At 42.9% G+C, this 11,444-nt stretch overlaps 3 protein-coding genes across 3 annotated transcripts; 1 reads left to right on the forward strand and 2 right to left on the reverse strand.

The window, feature by feature from the left end:
• Positions 1-433: 433 nt before the first annotated feature.
• On the reverse strand, positions 434-6,352 carry CCR75_001909 (uncharacterized protein; the record flags this gene model as incomplete). The annotated part of the gene is made up of 12 exons (XM_067960010.1): positions 434-736; positions 807-947; positions 1,009-1,569; positions 1,649-1,774; positions 1,869-2,013; positions 3,016-3,344; positions 3,402-3,455; positions 3,517-3,575; positions 3,638-3,817; positions 3,877-3,937; positions 4,004-4,108; positions 6,200-6,352. The coding sequence occupies 12 exons, from the start codon at positions 6,350-6,352 to the stop codon at positions 584-586; spliced, it is 2,067 nt and encodes a 688-aa protein (XP_067816423.1). The 3' UTR covers positions 434-583.
• On the forward strand, positions 4,157-5,638 carry CCR75_001910 (uncharacterized protein). Its single transcript, XM_067960011.1, has 2 exons — positions 4,157-4,991; positions 5,051-5,638. The coding sequence occupies exons 1-2, from the start codon at positions 4,167-4,169 to the stop codon at positions 5,336-5,338; spliced, it is 1,113 nt and encodes a 370-aa protein (XP_067816877.1). The 5' UTR covers positions 4,157-4,166; the 3' UTR covers positions 5,339-5,638.
• A 204-nt stretch (positions 6,353-6,556) lies between the features above and the next one.
• Positions 6,557-9,679, reverse strand: CCR75_001908 (uncharacterized protein; the record flags this gene model as incomplete). Its single annotated transcript, XM_067960009.1, has 1 exon — positions 6,557-9,679. One exon carries the CDS (start codon positions 9,677-9,679, stop codon positions 6,557-6,559), a length of 3,123 nt encoding a protein of 1,040 aa, XP_067816424.1.
• Between the last annotated feature and the right edge of the window lie 1,765 nt (positions 9,680-11,444).

Raw genomic sequence — 11,444 nt, forward strand, 5'->3', positions numbered from 1 at the left:
TTAATCTGGATCCCTTCCAGAAATGTTCGAATTATGTAATCTCGTAAAGTTTTGTGACTTACAGACTCGCCAATGATCATTGCTACTTATTTATCAAATGAAGGCATTGATATCTTAGTTGCAAAAAAACGGTTTTTGCAAGCTTAGATGGAGTCGTGCAAAACTCATCCTGCTAAAACTCTTACATATCCAATATAGATCCTAAAATCGTATCCGCGATCTGTTTTAATGTTGTTTTAAAATTGTACCCTCGTAGGAGCAGACGAAACCAATCATTTCATAAGCCAGCCGCCTTTCCGATGCTAGAAGTTACTGCTCTTATTAGACGAAAAATTCGCGGGAATGGCGTGCTCGTCAGCCATTGTGATTATTACCGCGTGGTTAGGTTCCTCAATTCTAAATCATAATTTAGAATTTAAACGCAGTACGAGAATCATCAAAATGATAGAAGCCAAGCTAAAACCACGATTTCTTTTATCTAATCCGAATACATACACGGAATGTATGTGAAATTGCAACAAAGTTATCAAATGTATGTATCAGCCTTCTCTCAGTCAATACAAAACCTCGCTTGAGGAAAGTCTCACTGCATGTGGTGGGGTTCTACTTGATGAATCGACATGCACTCTTGAAAAACGAGACGCTGTAGCTCTGTCTTGGGCATTTCAATGCCTAAATCTAATGATTCGCGCTCAAAGTCAAAATTAAATGGCGCGGCACAAACGGGCTCGTCAGCCTACAAAAACCAATACGCACGATTTAGAGATCTCTCCTTTTGAATAAATGAAGCAACTGTGTATTCGTACGGCATTCTGAAGTTGTGCCAAATATGGATGGGCCAGAGCTTGAATGACCGAAATACGCTCCGCGGGATTAAATTTAAGCATTTGAGCCAGTAAATCCACAGCCAGAGGATTGGCATCTGGAAAGAATTCAATTAATGGACGCTATAAAGCCATTCAAATCAGTAAGGTTTTTAAAATCAATAAAATACGTATAATTGTATACCTTGGGATAAAATCCATGCTGTAAAATCGCGCGTCGTGCCGCTTCGTGCGGCACAAAGGCCATTTCCTCTTCGGATGGCGAGCCTAGCACACGAATGATCATATGAAGCTGATCCGACGGGTCTCGTCCGGTAAAAAACGGTCGACGACGCAGCATTTCGGCAAAAATGCATCCAATGGCCCAGACGTCCACGGCATCATTGTAGTTTTGACAATCCGTAAGCAACTCGGGGGCTCGATACCACCGCGTCACCACGTATTCCGTGAGATCTTCATTATAAGTCATTTCTACGCCCCGTGCTAATCCAAAGTCACAAATTGACAAGTCACAATTGGAATTCACGAGCAAATTGGACGGCTTGAGATCGCGATGCAATACATTGCCCGAATGCACAAATTTCATGCCGCGTAGAATTTGATACAAAAAGTATTGAAAATGCGCATCCGAGAGCGGCTGAGACGAGCTAATGATCCGTTCCAAGTCACTTTCCATTAGATCCGTGACGATGTAAATGTCGTGAAAGTCAATGACGTTCGGAGGGATCAATATTACATCTAAAATCTAATGCAAAAGTAGTTTGTGAAATTCCATCTATTGCGTTCAAAAACGCGTGACACGTTGCGTAAAATCAAGTGCTTACGTTGATAATGTTTTCATGCACGCCAAGATGTCGAAGGAGCTTCATTTCACGCAAGATACGCTTGGCATCGGTGAGGTCGTCAAAGACGTCAGTGATCTTCTTAATGGCCACTTTTCGTCCCCGCAACTAGGATACATTGAAACAATAATTGCAATTATTAAATGGATTCATACAATAGTTTTGCATGAGGCAACAAAACGAAAAAAAAACGCAAGTATACCGTGTCTTCGGCCGAGCAGACGATGCCATAGGAGCCACCACCCACGGGGCGCAAATTTGTATAGTGTGAATGGACTTCAAAGACATCGCGTGACACCGTGACACAATGAAAGTCCGGGCCGTAGCGGGAGGGCTCGATGGACATACTGGCGTGACCTCACAACGACTGTTGCGAACCTCTTCAGGATACTGACAAAACATGAAAGACATGTTCAACCGAACCTTTTATTTAGAATACGAGCCAATAAGTTCCTATCAAGAATAGTTTGCAACTTCATTTTAAAAAGGATAAAAATAACCCCACAGCTATTTTTCTTAAGTAATTTATCATTAAAAAAAGTATAAATTGCTTCTACTTTAATAATTTCCACCACAACTTTTTTTTATTAAGTTTTAAATCTGCAAACTGAAAGCTGGGCATCCAATAGCAAGAAGACTTACTATTGAGGCAAAAATTACTATTCAAAGGACCATCCAATCTGGAGCTAGACCTCGCGAGGCAAGAAAAATTATTGAAGGGCAAAATTCATCAAATCGGGCTAGCATGAGGGATATCTACAATGAAAAGGTAAAGTCCTGAATCAGCCTCAGAATGTTGTGTACTTAAAATAAATTAGTAGAGATTTATTCTGATCGTTTTATTTTCCAGGGTAAAATGTGGAATCAGTTCCTCAATGGCAGAACACCAATTGCAGCACTACTACGAGAACTTGAAAAGACCATTTCATCTTTCCAACCCAATGCAGAATCTGACTCACCTAATTTTTGCCAATCCAAAGTCCATTAAATTGACTCGGCGCTTATTTTCAGTTTTGCTCTAGGACTGCACAACAAGACAAGTATATATTAGCTTCTCCTTAGTCGCACTTATGTAATATCGCAGATTTTTTGTAGACATTTTCTCAAATTACAGAAGTTGTTGGAATAATAATTTTAAGTTGCGAATTTAAAATTACTTTATTTGTTCGATAGTAGTGGAATAATAAAGAATCATATATCTAAAAGGTTTTAGTTGTGGGAATATCAATCTTAGTTGTAATGGATATCAATACCCTTTAAGAAGCACAAATGCCGGTAATTCTATTATTTGTTACCACCGCTGATTCGGATTCCGCTGCTGCTGCTGTTGTTGCCCCATGCCCTGCCACTGAAGTCCCTGGAAGCTATTTGGTTTCTGTTGTTGCTGCATACCAACTGGTGGCTGAATTATACCCATGTGCATTTGGCTAATGTTCATGCCACTAGGAACTCGAGGTGCCATTGGCGAAGGATTGCCAGAAGCCATTGGGTGAAAACCTCCTTGAGCACCAAACGCTCTAACATGAGGTCCCATGGTCGTGGGTGACAAACCTCGTGGTCCGTTCGTAGCTGAAATATTGGCGCTGATTGGCGTTGGTTTCATGGGGGCAGTATTACTACCACCGAAAACATCAAAAGGGTCGGGTGCAGCTTGGGACGACGTGATATTATTTTGCTGCTACAATTACATGAGAATTAAGAAAAAGTTATTTATTTTAATACAAATAAAGCTTACCGGTATAACTGGAGTCGCCACCGAAGGAGTTGAGGAAGGCACTGGATCTGCCATCTGCACAATAAAACAAAAGTTTCAATATTATTGTAAAAACTCGGGTAAGAAGTTCACTTACGAGCCCAACTAAGTCGTTATTGAAAACTTTTTGTGGCAATTGGGGCTCCTCGCGCTTAACTGAAATCATGCACCGTAGATAAATTTAAAGTGCCACAATGTATCAAAAACATTCTACGTACTGGGAGACGATGGAGGCTCTGCAGTCTCAATAAGATCCGTTGCTTCTATATTGGTCTTATGTGCATTATGACAATATATTGATGAAGGCGGACTCTCGCGTTGTAATCTAGAAATCTTGGCAATAACGAGACCATTAAAGTCCGGTATCGGGTCCGCGTCATTTACAATGTCCAGCCAAACTAAACGCCATTGATACACATAAGTGATAACGCTTAAGAACAACCGATCAATTACATACCATAAGTGCCTTCAAATGCCGTCTTAAAGCGAAAGTGGAAGTCACCGAGCAACGGAAAGCTCTAGCCCATCGCAACGTGAGCAAATTTTTCGTGTTTGTACGACAGCTACGCACTGATAGCACGTACCTCCTTAATGTGTTGCAAACATAATGATTCCACACGTGGCAACGGCACAACATTCAAGTGCTCGGACGAGTCGCCATCCTCAGGCACGAAATAATTGAGCATTCCCTCCATTATCGCACTTGGCGTCGGTACAACAGTCGTGTTAGTTGCGAGAAAACCGGTAATGGTTTTTGATAATGGTAGTATTGCAATAATTGCGGCAAATACGAACTCCGAGATGACGTTTCCTGATGAAAATACGCGGGTTAAGCACGTCAATACAGACGCTCTGCAAGCTGCGATGGACGAACGTGCACAGTATCAAGTCGCAAAAGCCGAGAGTGACGAAGAATTAAAGGACGAGCACGAGGCAATCAAGCTATCAAGCTGCGTGGACTTTAGCGACGTTCAAGAGGACGAGCTTTATTATATTGGTACTTCAGGAATTAAAGTCACGGATCTCGATGGGCTAGAGAATTTGCCAAATTTGCTTAAGTTGCACGTGCGTTCTAATTTGCTGCGATCAATGGGGAGCGTTGCGTTGCTACGTCAGCTACAGCACTTGGAGCTGTACGATAATCAGATTCAAACACTCGAAGGAGTTCAGAGCCTTGTAACTCTTAAAGTGCTCGACTTATCGTTTAACGAAATTCGCATAATTCCAGATCTAAGCCACTTAACGATACTAGAAGAACTGTACGTCGCGAACAATAAATTAAAGAAGATTACAGGCCTTGAGAACCTCAAGAGATTGAAAAAATTGGATCTAGGAGCGAATCGATTGCGAGTTATGGAGAATTTAGATGGTTTAATCGATCTACAGGAATTATGGCTCGGAAAAAACAAAATCACAATTATTCAAGGACTTGAGACGTTAACTGAGTTAAAGATCATAAGTGTGCAGAGCAACCGCGTCGTACAAATGACAGGCTTTGCACAGAATTCGGCACTGGAGGAGCTGTACCTGAGTCACAATGGTATTGAAAAGATTGAAAACATTGAGCATCTGGTGAGTATTGATATAATTATTGGGAGAAATTTTCTTTTACTTTTTCTATGGTGCTACAGTTTAATTTAAAGACGATGGACCTTGGTGGAAATCGTATTGCAAACATACCAATAATTATGGCACCGCTGACGGAGCTAGAAGATCTGTGGCTCAATAATAATCAAATTGCCGAATTTACGGATATTGAGCATCTGAGACCGTTAAAAGGACTACGTACCCTCTATTTAGAGCATAACCCAGTCGCTCAAGACTTTGAGTACCGGAAAAAGATTGAGGAATTGTTACCAGTACTTGACCAAATTGACGCAACGCAAACAACGAAGGCGAGACGCAGGCTTATTAATTAAGGCGTGACTGTAAAAGTCGCGAACTGGTGTTTTAGCAGCATAACGCAGATAGGAACGTCGATGATGGTGTCTAGAATTTGTCTACAGTTAATGATAATGCAGACTTGTTCAAAACGTAGATTCAGGATCAATAAGGTGCAGGTTGCGTATAGAATTGTCTTGTGGAAGGATGCATTTCGTACGCATCGTGCTTAATGCAGCTTTGAAGCAATACACGGCTGTCCTTTAAATTTGCCGCATGACACGCAAGTATTGTTAGCAGGAACACAAGTATGAAATGTTCTCATGCGGCGCAGGGCATACCAATTCTTGTAATAGTCGAATTAATTATACTCGACTTTTGCTTACGCAAAAAGATTCTTCAGTAAATGACGGTAATCCTATGTCGACTTTCCTCTTTTAATTTAGCTGATAAAAGAGAAAAAGTTGGCTATATGGATTTCTTACGTGACCTCGCAGATGATAAGAAACAAGTCCCCCACGATACGCAAAAGAGTAAGCAGAATTGCAGCAGAAGTATATGAGAAAATAACAATATTGAGATGTTGTTTTGTTTTTTCGTAACCGGAGATTACACTTCCACAATTCGCCATTATATTGCTATTTTCAAGAGAACATCACTTTAATCCTAATATTTATCAAACCGATGCCGACATATCAATCGTAGAATTAACATTAAAATTGTAGCGACTCAAGAAAGTCGTGAAAGGCGCATATCTTCACAAAAATGCAGCAGAAAATAAAAAAAAAGGAAAATTGCATTGAGCCTGGAAATACAACAATCAAACGCAGGCAATTTGGTTTCCAGTCATTACAAACAAGCCGCAACTCGATTGAGCTACAATACGCATGTTATCGCACAGACTCCTCTATATTGGTTAAGGATTCGCCTATCTGCATGGCCACGCAGAAGTAACGTTTGTTGTTTGCTTCCTCATCCAATTGCAGCTCCCCATTCATAATTTTCACACCAAAACTTTTCCCCAAAAGCACAAGCCAATTTACTGCTGCCATCCCTCCTTCTCGCTATACATTGCAAAGTTTGCCACCACCACCGTGGCACCTTGCTCGTTGTCTTCGCTATCGTATAGAAGCCACAAACCCAAAACCGTTACTTGACAGCAACGTCATGACAATAGACCAGCACTTGCACAACAAATGTCTTTGACCAAGATTGTCCAGACGACAAGTTATAATCGAGTCGGTCTCTAGAGCTAATTAAACCACGGACGGATAATCGTCCAGCAAGTTAGTACTTGGCATGGCTGATGTAGCTTGAACAGCCTCCGATCCTTTGCTCATTGGCGCTGCTGCACTCATACACTCGGACATTGCGAGAGAGACTGCTTGTCCAGAAGATGGCAATGAGAGTTCTGCTTCAAACTCGCCTGCGAGATTGACTTCATTATCAAAAGCCACCAGCATCGCCGACGAATTGCGCTCATTCGTACTTGCCAACGTCTCTCCTTGCGACAGATTGTCATCATACATGGCTGATAAACTAGTCACGCCGTCTCCATTCTGCTGTCGAGCAATAGCTGCACGTTGTTTATCAAATTCTTCCATTTTCTTTCGAAACCGTTCAATCTCCCGCTGATGTTTTTCTTCTTCGCTTCGAATTGCGGCTTCTAATGACGATTCCCTCTCATCAAATGTCGTACGGGCAAGTTTTAAACAATCTTCCAATTGTTGAATCTGCTGCACGTACGCTGGATCAGCCATTGATCCCATGGACACACCACGTGCACGCATCTCGAGGATATTGAGCAACGTCTCTTTTGTAAGCATCGAGTCGCTTGCCGTCTGAGCGAGGCCAGGACGAGGAGGTGACCGAGCTACATCGTTGCTAGACTGCGCCGAAAGAGCTCCAGTACTACTACCACTACTACTTAGCAACGGGAACGTGCTATCAAGAACCATTAAAGTAGACGATGGGTCACTTAAATTGGCAGTATTCAAAGAATCTTGAAGTCCAGGCAGCACCACATCTTGTATAGACATTGGCGCTCCAATTGTCGTAGTAGAAGTAGTCGCATTACTCGATATCAGTCCACTCGGAAGCCCTGAAGTCGAAAGGCTCGAGGTCGATGCAGTTAATACACTCTGCGCATGATCTAATCCCGACGAGTTTAATAGAAACGGTTGCTGCGGTTGATAAGCTCCAGGAGGCATATGAACAAACGTCATCTTTAAAACGTTTGGAAACGGCTTTGACGAGAACGAATATGGCTCCGGAGCTTCTTCCCACACATCTTCTTGAACATCCGAGAGATTATTGATTTTTCCTTCCGTCACAAGAAACCGTATCGAGTCGGCAATATCTTCAAGATCTGGCTCGCGAATGCCAACGTCCACCGCCAATTCACACGTGACTTCGTAGGTGCTATCCGCAAACAAATTAAACGGAAATTTTATTTCCTTGGATTTGCCATCAATCATAATGCGAAGACTCAAGAGAATGCTATGCTCATTGTCAGGATCTTTTGTAGCTTTAATCTCATGTCGCTTCACGCGCTTTCGTGCGTTAGTGGACGAAGGCTGAGATAAAGGGAGCTGGGAACCAGCGTCTGCTAACGCAGCAGCCACAGCCGCAGCAGCCGATGGTCCATGAATACTTGCCCGACGAACAAGAGACGTCTGAGGCACGAGAACTGGCTCTGGGAGTTGCAGTGATGGAATGTGTGCATGTGGAGCAAGAGACGGCGTCAAGAGTCCTGGAGCTGAATTTGGAGGCTCCACTTTGATACAATTCCCACCAACTGCACCAGAATCTTCTGTAAACAACAAAACTGTATCACTCGCAACGGGAGAATCCACAGGACTTTCAGCGTACTCTGGATTCGAGTCGTTTTCTAAATCCAAACGATGTCCTCGACCACCCATAATGTTGATTCGCGTGTTCTGAATGGCACTTTCAGAGCCAGGTAGTGTTGCTAAGAACCGATCAACGTGCGTATCGGAACTGCTTTTTTCAGACATGAGCGGTTCGTCAGCACCCACCATTTCGCTAATTACAGGCAGAGAAGGCGAAGTCACAAATGATAGGTTCGCGGAGGAAGGAGGAGTCGAGCCTTCTGCGGGAGTTGACGCTACAGTCGCCGTTGCCAACGACACGAAGGTCGTTGCCACGGCATGTGGCTCCACAAAGCTATCACGAGCACATACTTCACTTGAAACTTGCCGTAAAGCATGCGTTCCAGCATTCTTTTCTTCAATTAAAGCCACTGCGATGCCATTGCTTCCGTTACTTGGTGGTACTGCCACTGACAAAGGCGTCAACTCGTCTTTCATCTCGAAGGAAATTGAATTTCTTCGCTCCGACATTGCAAGCACGACACCATCTTTTAATCGTCCTTCCATATTAAATTCTTCTGCAAACGACTCTTCTGCTACTCGTTCAAGACGCTGTTGCTCGACTTTGCTATCCCGTTCGACCTTGTCTTCGTCTAAACACTCGACCATATCATTATCATCGTCTTGAGCTTTTAAAAACGGATGATCCAATAGATACTGCGCCGTCACGTCAACCAGTCCATTTCCACGCGACAAACACAACTCAATAAAGTCACGAGCAGCTTGACTCACAACGCGTTGGAGGCCTTTCGGTCGAATTCCTGCCGTAACTTTCTTGTAAATTTGCGCAGGATTAATACATTCCGAGTACGGCACTTCTTTCGTCACCATTTCCAGTACACACATGCCAAACGCATAGACATCGACTTTTTCATCGTAGCTTTCGTCGTATAACTCTGGGGCCATAAACTCCGGCGTACCCAGTACACTCTGTGCCTTTGAGCGCTTGTCCACAGCCAATTGAGTCGACAAACCAAGGTCTCCAATACGAAGATCTCCCGTATTGCCATTGACAAAGATATTGTCACACTTGAGATCCCGATGAATGACAGGAGGGTGTTGATTATGGAGATAATGAAGCCCTTCTAAGATTTGAATGCACCAGCGTTTAATGATTTTCCACTTGATATATTGAACGCGCTTGATATACGACTTGAGGGTCCCGGACGTCATGATCTCGGTGATAAACACGACTTGATTCTTTTCTTTCGAGAACCACGAGCCATAGAAATTAATAATGTTCTTGTGCTCAAGTTTTTGCAACAATTGCACCTCTTGAATGATTCGAGTCTTCTCGGTACTAGGCAATAAACCAATATCAATGGCATTCCACGCGACGTCGATTCCTTGGTCGGTATCATACGCTTTATAGACCGACTTGTAAGCCCCCGTACCGAGTCGAATATCAAACCGAATGTATCGGCCACGAGGTGAATGTTCAACAGGACGATCACCTTCTTCACGTACGTAGACGTCACTTTCGTCCATTATGTTTGCGCGATTGATCTCGAGGGTCTCGAAGAAGCTACGTAGCGGAAGAGAAATGGCTTGATTAAGGCGTTTCTTTACCTTCTAGCGAGTACGAGACACAATGACAAGCTACGAGGATTCGCAATAGACCTTTTTGGCGTATGTAAAGACTTAGAAACAGCGGAAAACGTCCAAGGAAGCAGCTACGCGGCCTTCGTAGCGAACGGAGAGATCGAAACAATCGATTGTAGCTCTTGTATTGATCCGTCTGGAGACAAAATTTGTCTGGTCAGAAGCCCCTAATCGACACAATACGGAAAGCTAGCTTTCGCTGCTTAAAAGGACCGCGGGAACGCTCGAGACGCTCGAGACGTCGCGTTGTTTATGCCGCTTGGGTCTTCGGGCTGCGCGCGTTGTTGGTCTTTGCTCTTGGTACTGATTAGACTTGTCTTTTGTAAGAGGCATACAAAAAGGAGGACTATATGAGGTTTTTTTAGGCTTGTATTACGTGCAATATGTATACATATGTATGTAATTGCAACAGAGACTGCCACATCGTCACATCGCATACCGACTTTTTCCACTTGTGATAGCGACCAATCGTATCACCCCGTTAGGAGCTTTCTGATACGATGCCGATATGAGAAGCTGGCAAATAGAAATAAAAAAAACTTAGCAAGAATTAAGTGGATTCAAGAGAACGAGTTTTACGAATGAATTACGTTTTCCCTTCACAATACGATAAGAATACTGAGAGCTAGTATGATGGGAATAACTCGATAGGTATGTAATGACAAGGAAGTGGAAATTAGCAAAAAATACCATTTGAAACGGTTGTAAGGCTAGCAAATTGAAAGAAGCAAAGCTTGTGGTGCGCACAGTCTTTGGCTAAGCTGCTTTAATCCGCGTCCACTTTATGACTCGTCTACAGCTTGAGCGAGTCGTATGGACTTGATTCCTGTACACACAATCGACTCAAATTGTAGTATAGCATAACCCAATTATATAAGTAGTAGTATTGCATAAGATGCGCTCGCCGTTGTGCCTGTAGAACAATCGCAACCGTCCAGGTGTATAATGCCGCGACACCATTACTGCTAATTTTGACAATTTCGCTTAGCCCAGAAAACAAAGAATCATATAAAATGATACCGGTATGCGGAAGAATGGGATCAAATAAGCCAAAAATGGACAAAATATGCCGAAGTAGTGCGATTAATACACTACTCCTTAACAATGTGAATCGGGTTTGGCCATAACCGGTCAGAAGGATAATAACAACTTTTGTAACTGGATTATTATATGGTTGAGCGAGTTCACCGAGGAATTTAACGTTCACATAAACAATCTCCTCCCAATTACAGACGGCACCTGGTCCTTTACAATTACATGCAAAGAGCATTGCCCTGAACCTACCACCGCCAGGACCGCTCATCCAGTTCACACTCGTATCTCGAAGTCTCATAAGAAAGAAATTGCTCGGCTTTTTTCAGTCCGGTTTAAAAGCAAGGCATGTTCAAACCATCATGCGAAAGCAAGACCAGCAATTGGAACTCATTAAGCGAAAGCTCTAGAATTTGAAGCAAAACAATGCAATCAGGAAACTCGATTGACGAACGGCAATGAATATGGTGCTCGAAGCCTTCACGGACTTTGGGTTCAAAATAAATATCGAGAAGATTTCAATGGGCGCATCACACTTTCCTCCTTCGCTCATATAAAGAATGTGGAACTCTTAAGGAAGAACTGCGACGTCTTATTGCTAGATATTACACCTATAAAA

The sequence above is a fragment of the Bremia lactucae genome, linkage group LG4 (genome assembly GCF_004359215.1).
Source record: "Bremia lactucae strain SF5 linkage group LG4, whole genome shotgun sequence".
NCBI lineage: Eukaryota > Oomycota > Peronosporomycetes > Peronosporales > Peronosporaceae > Bremia > Bremia lactucae.

Coding starts and splice junctions, on each gene's coding strand:
- CCR75_001910 (XM_067960011.1), top strand. CDS start 4,167: ATGGTTTTTGATAATGGTAGTATTGCAATAATTGCGGCAAATACGAAC. Junction 4,992..5,050: donor TTGAAAACATTGAGCATCTG/GTGAGTATTGAT, acceptor ATGGTGCTACAG/TTTAATTTAAAGACGATGGA.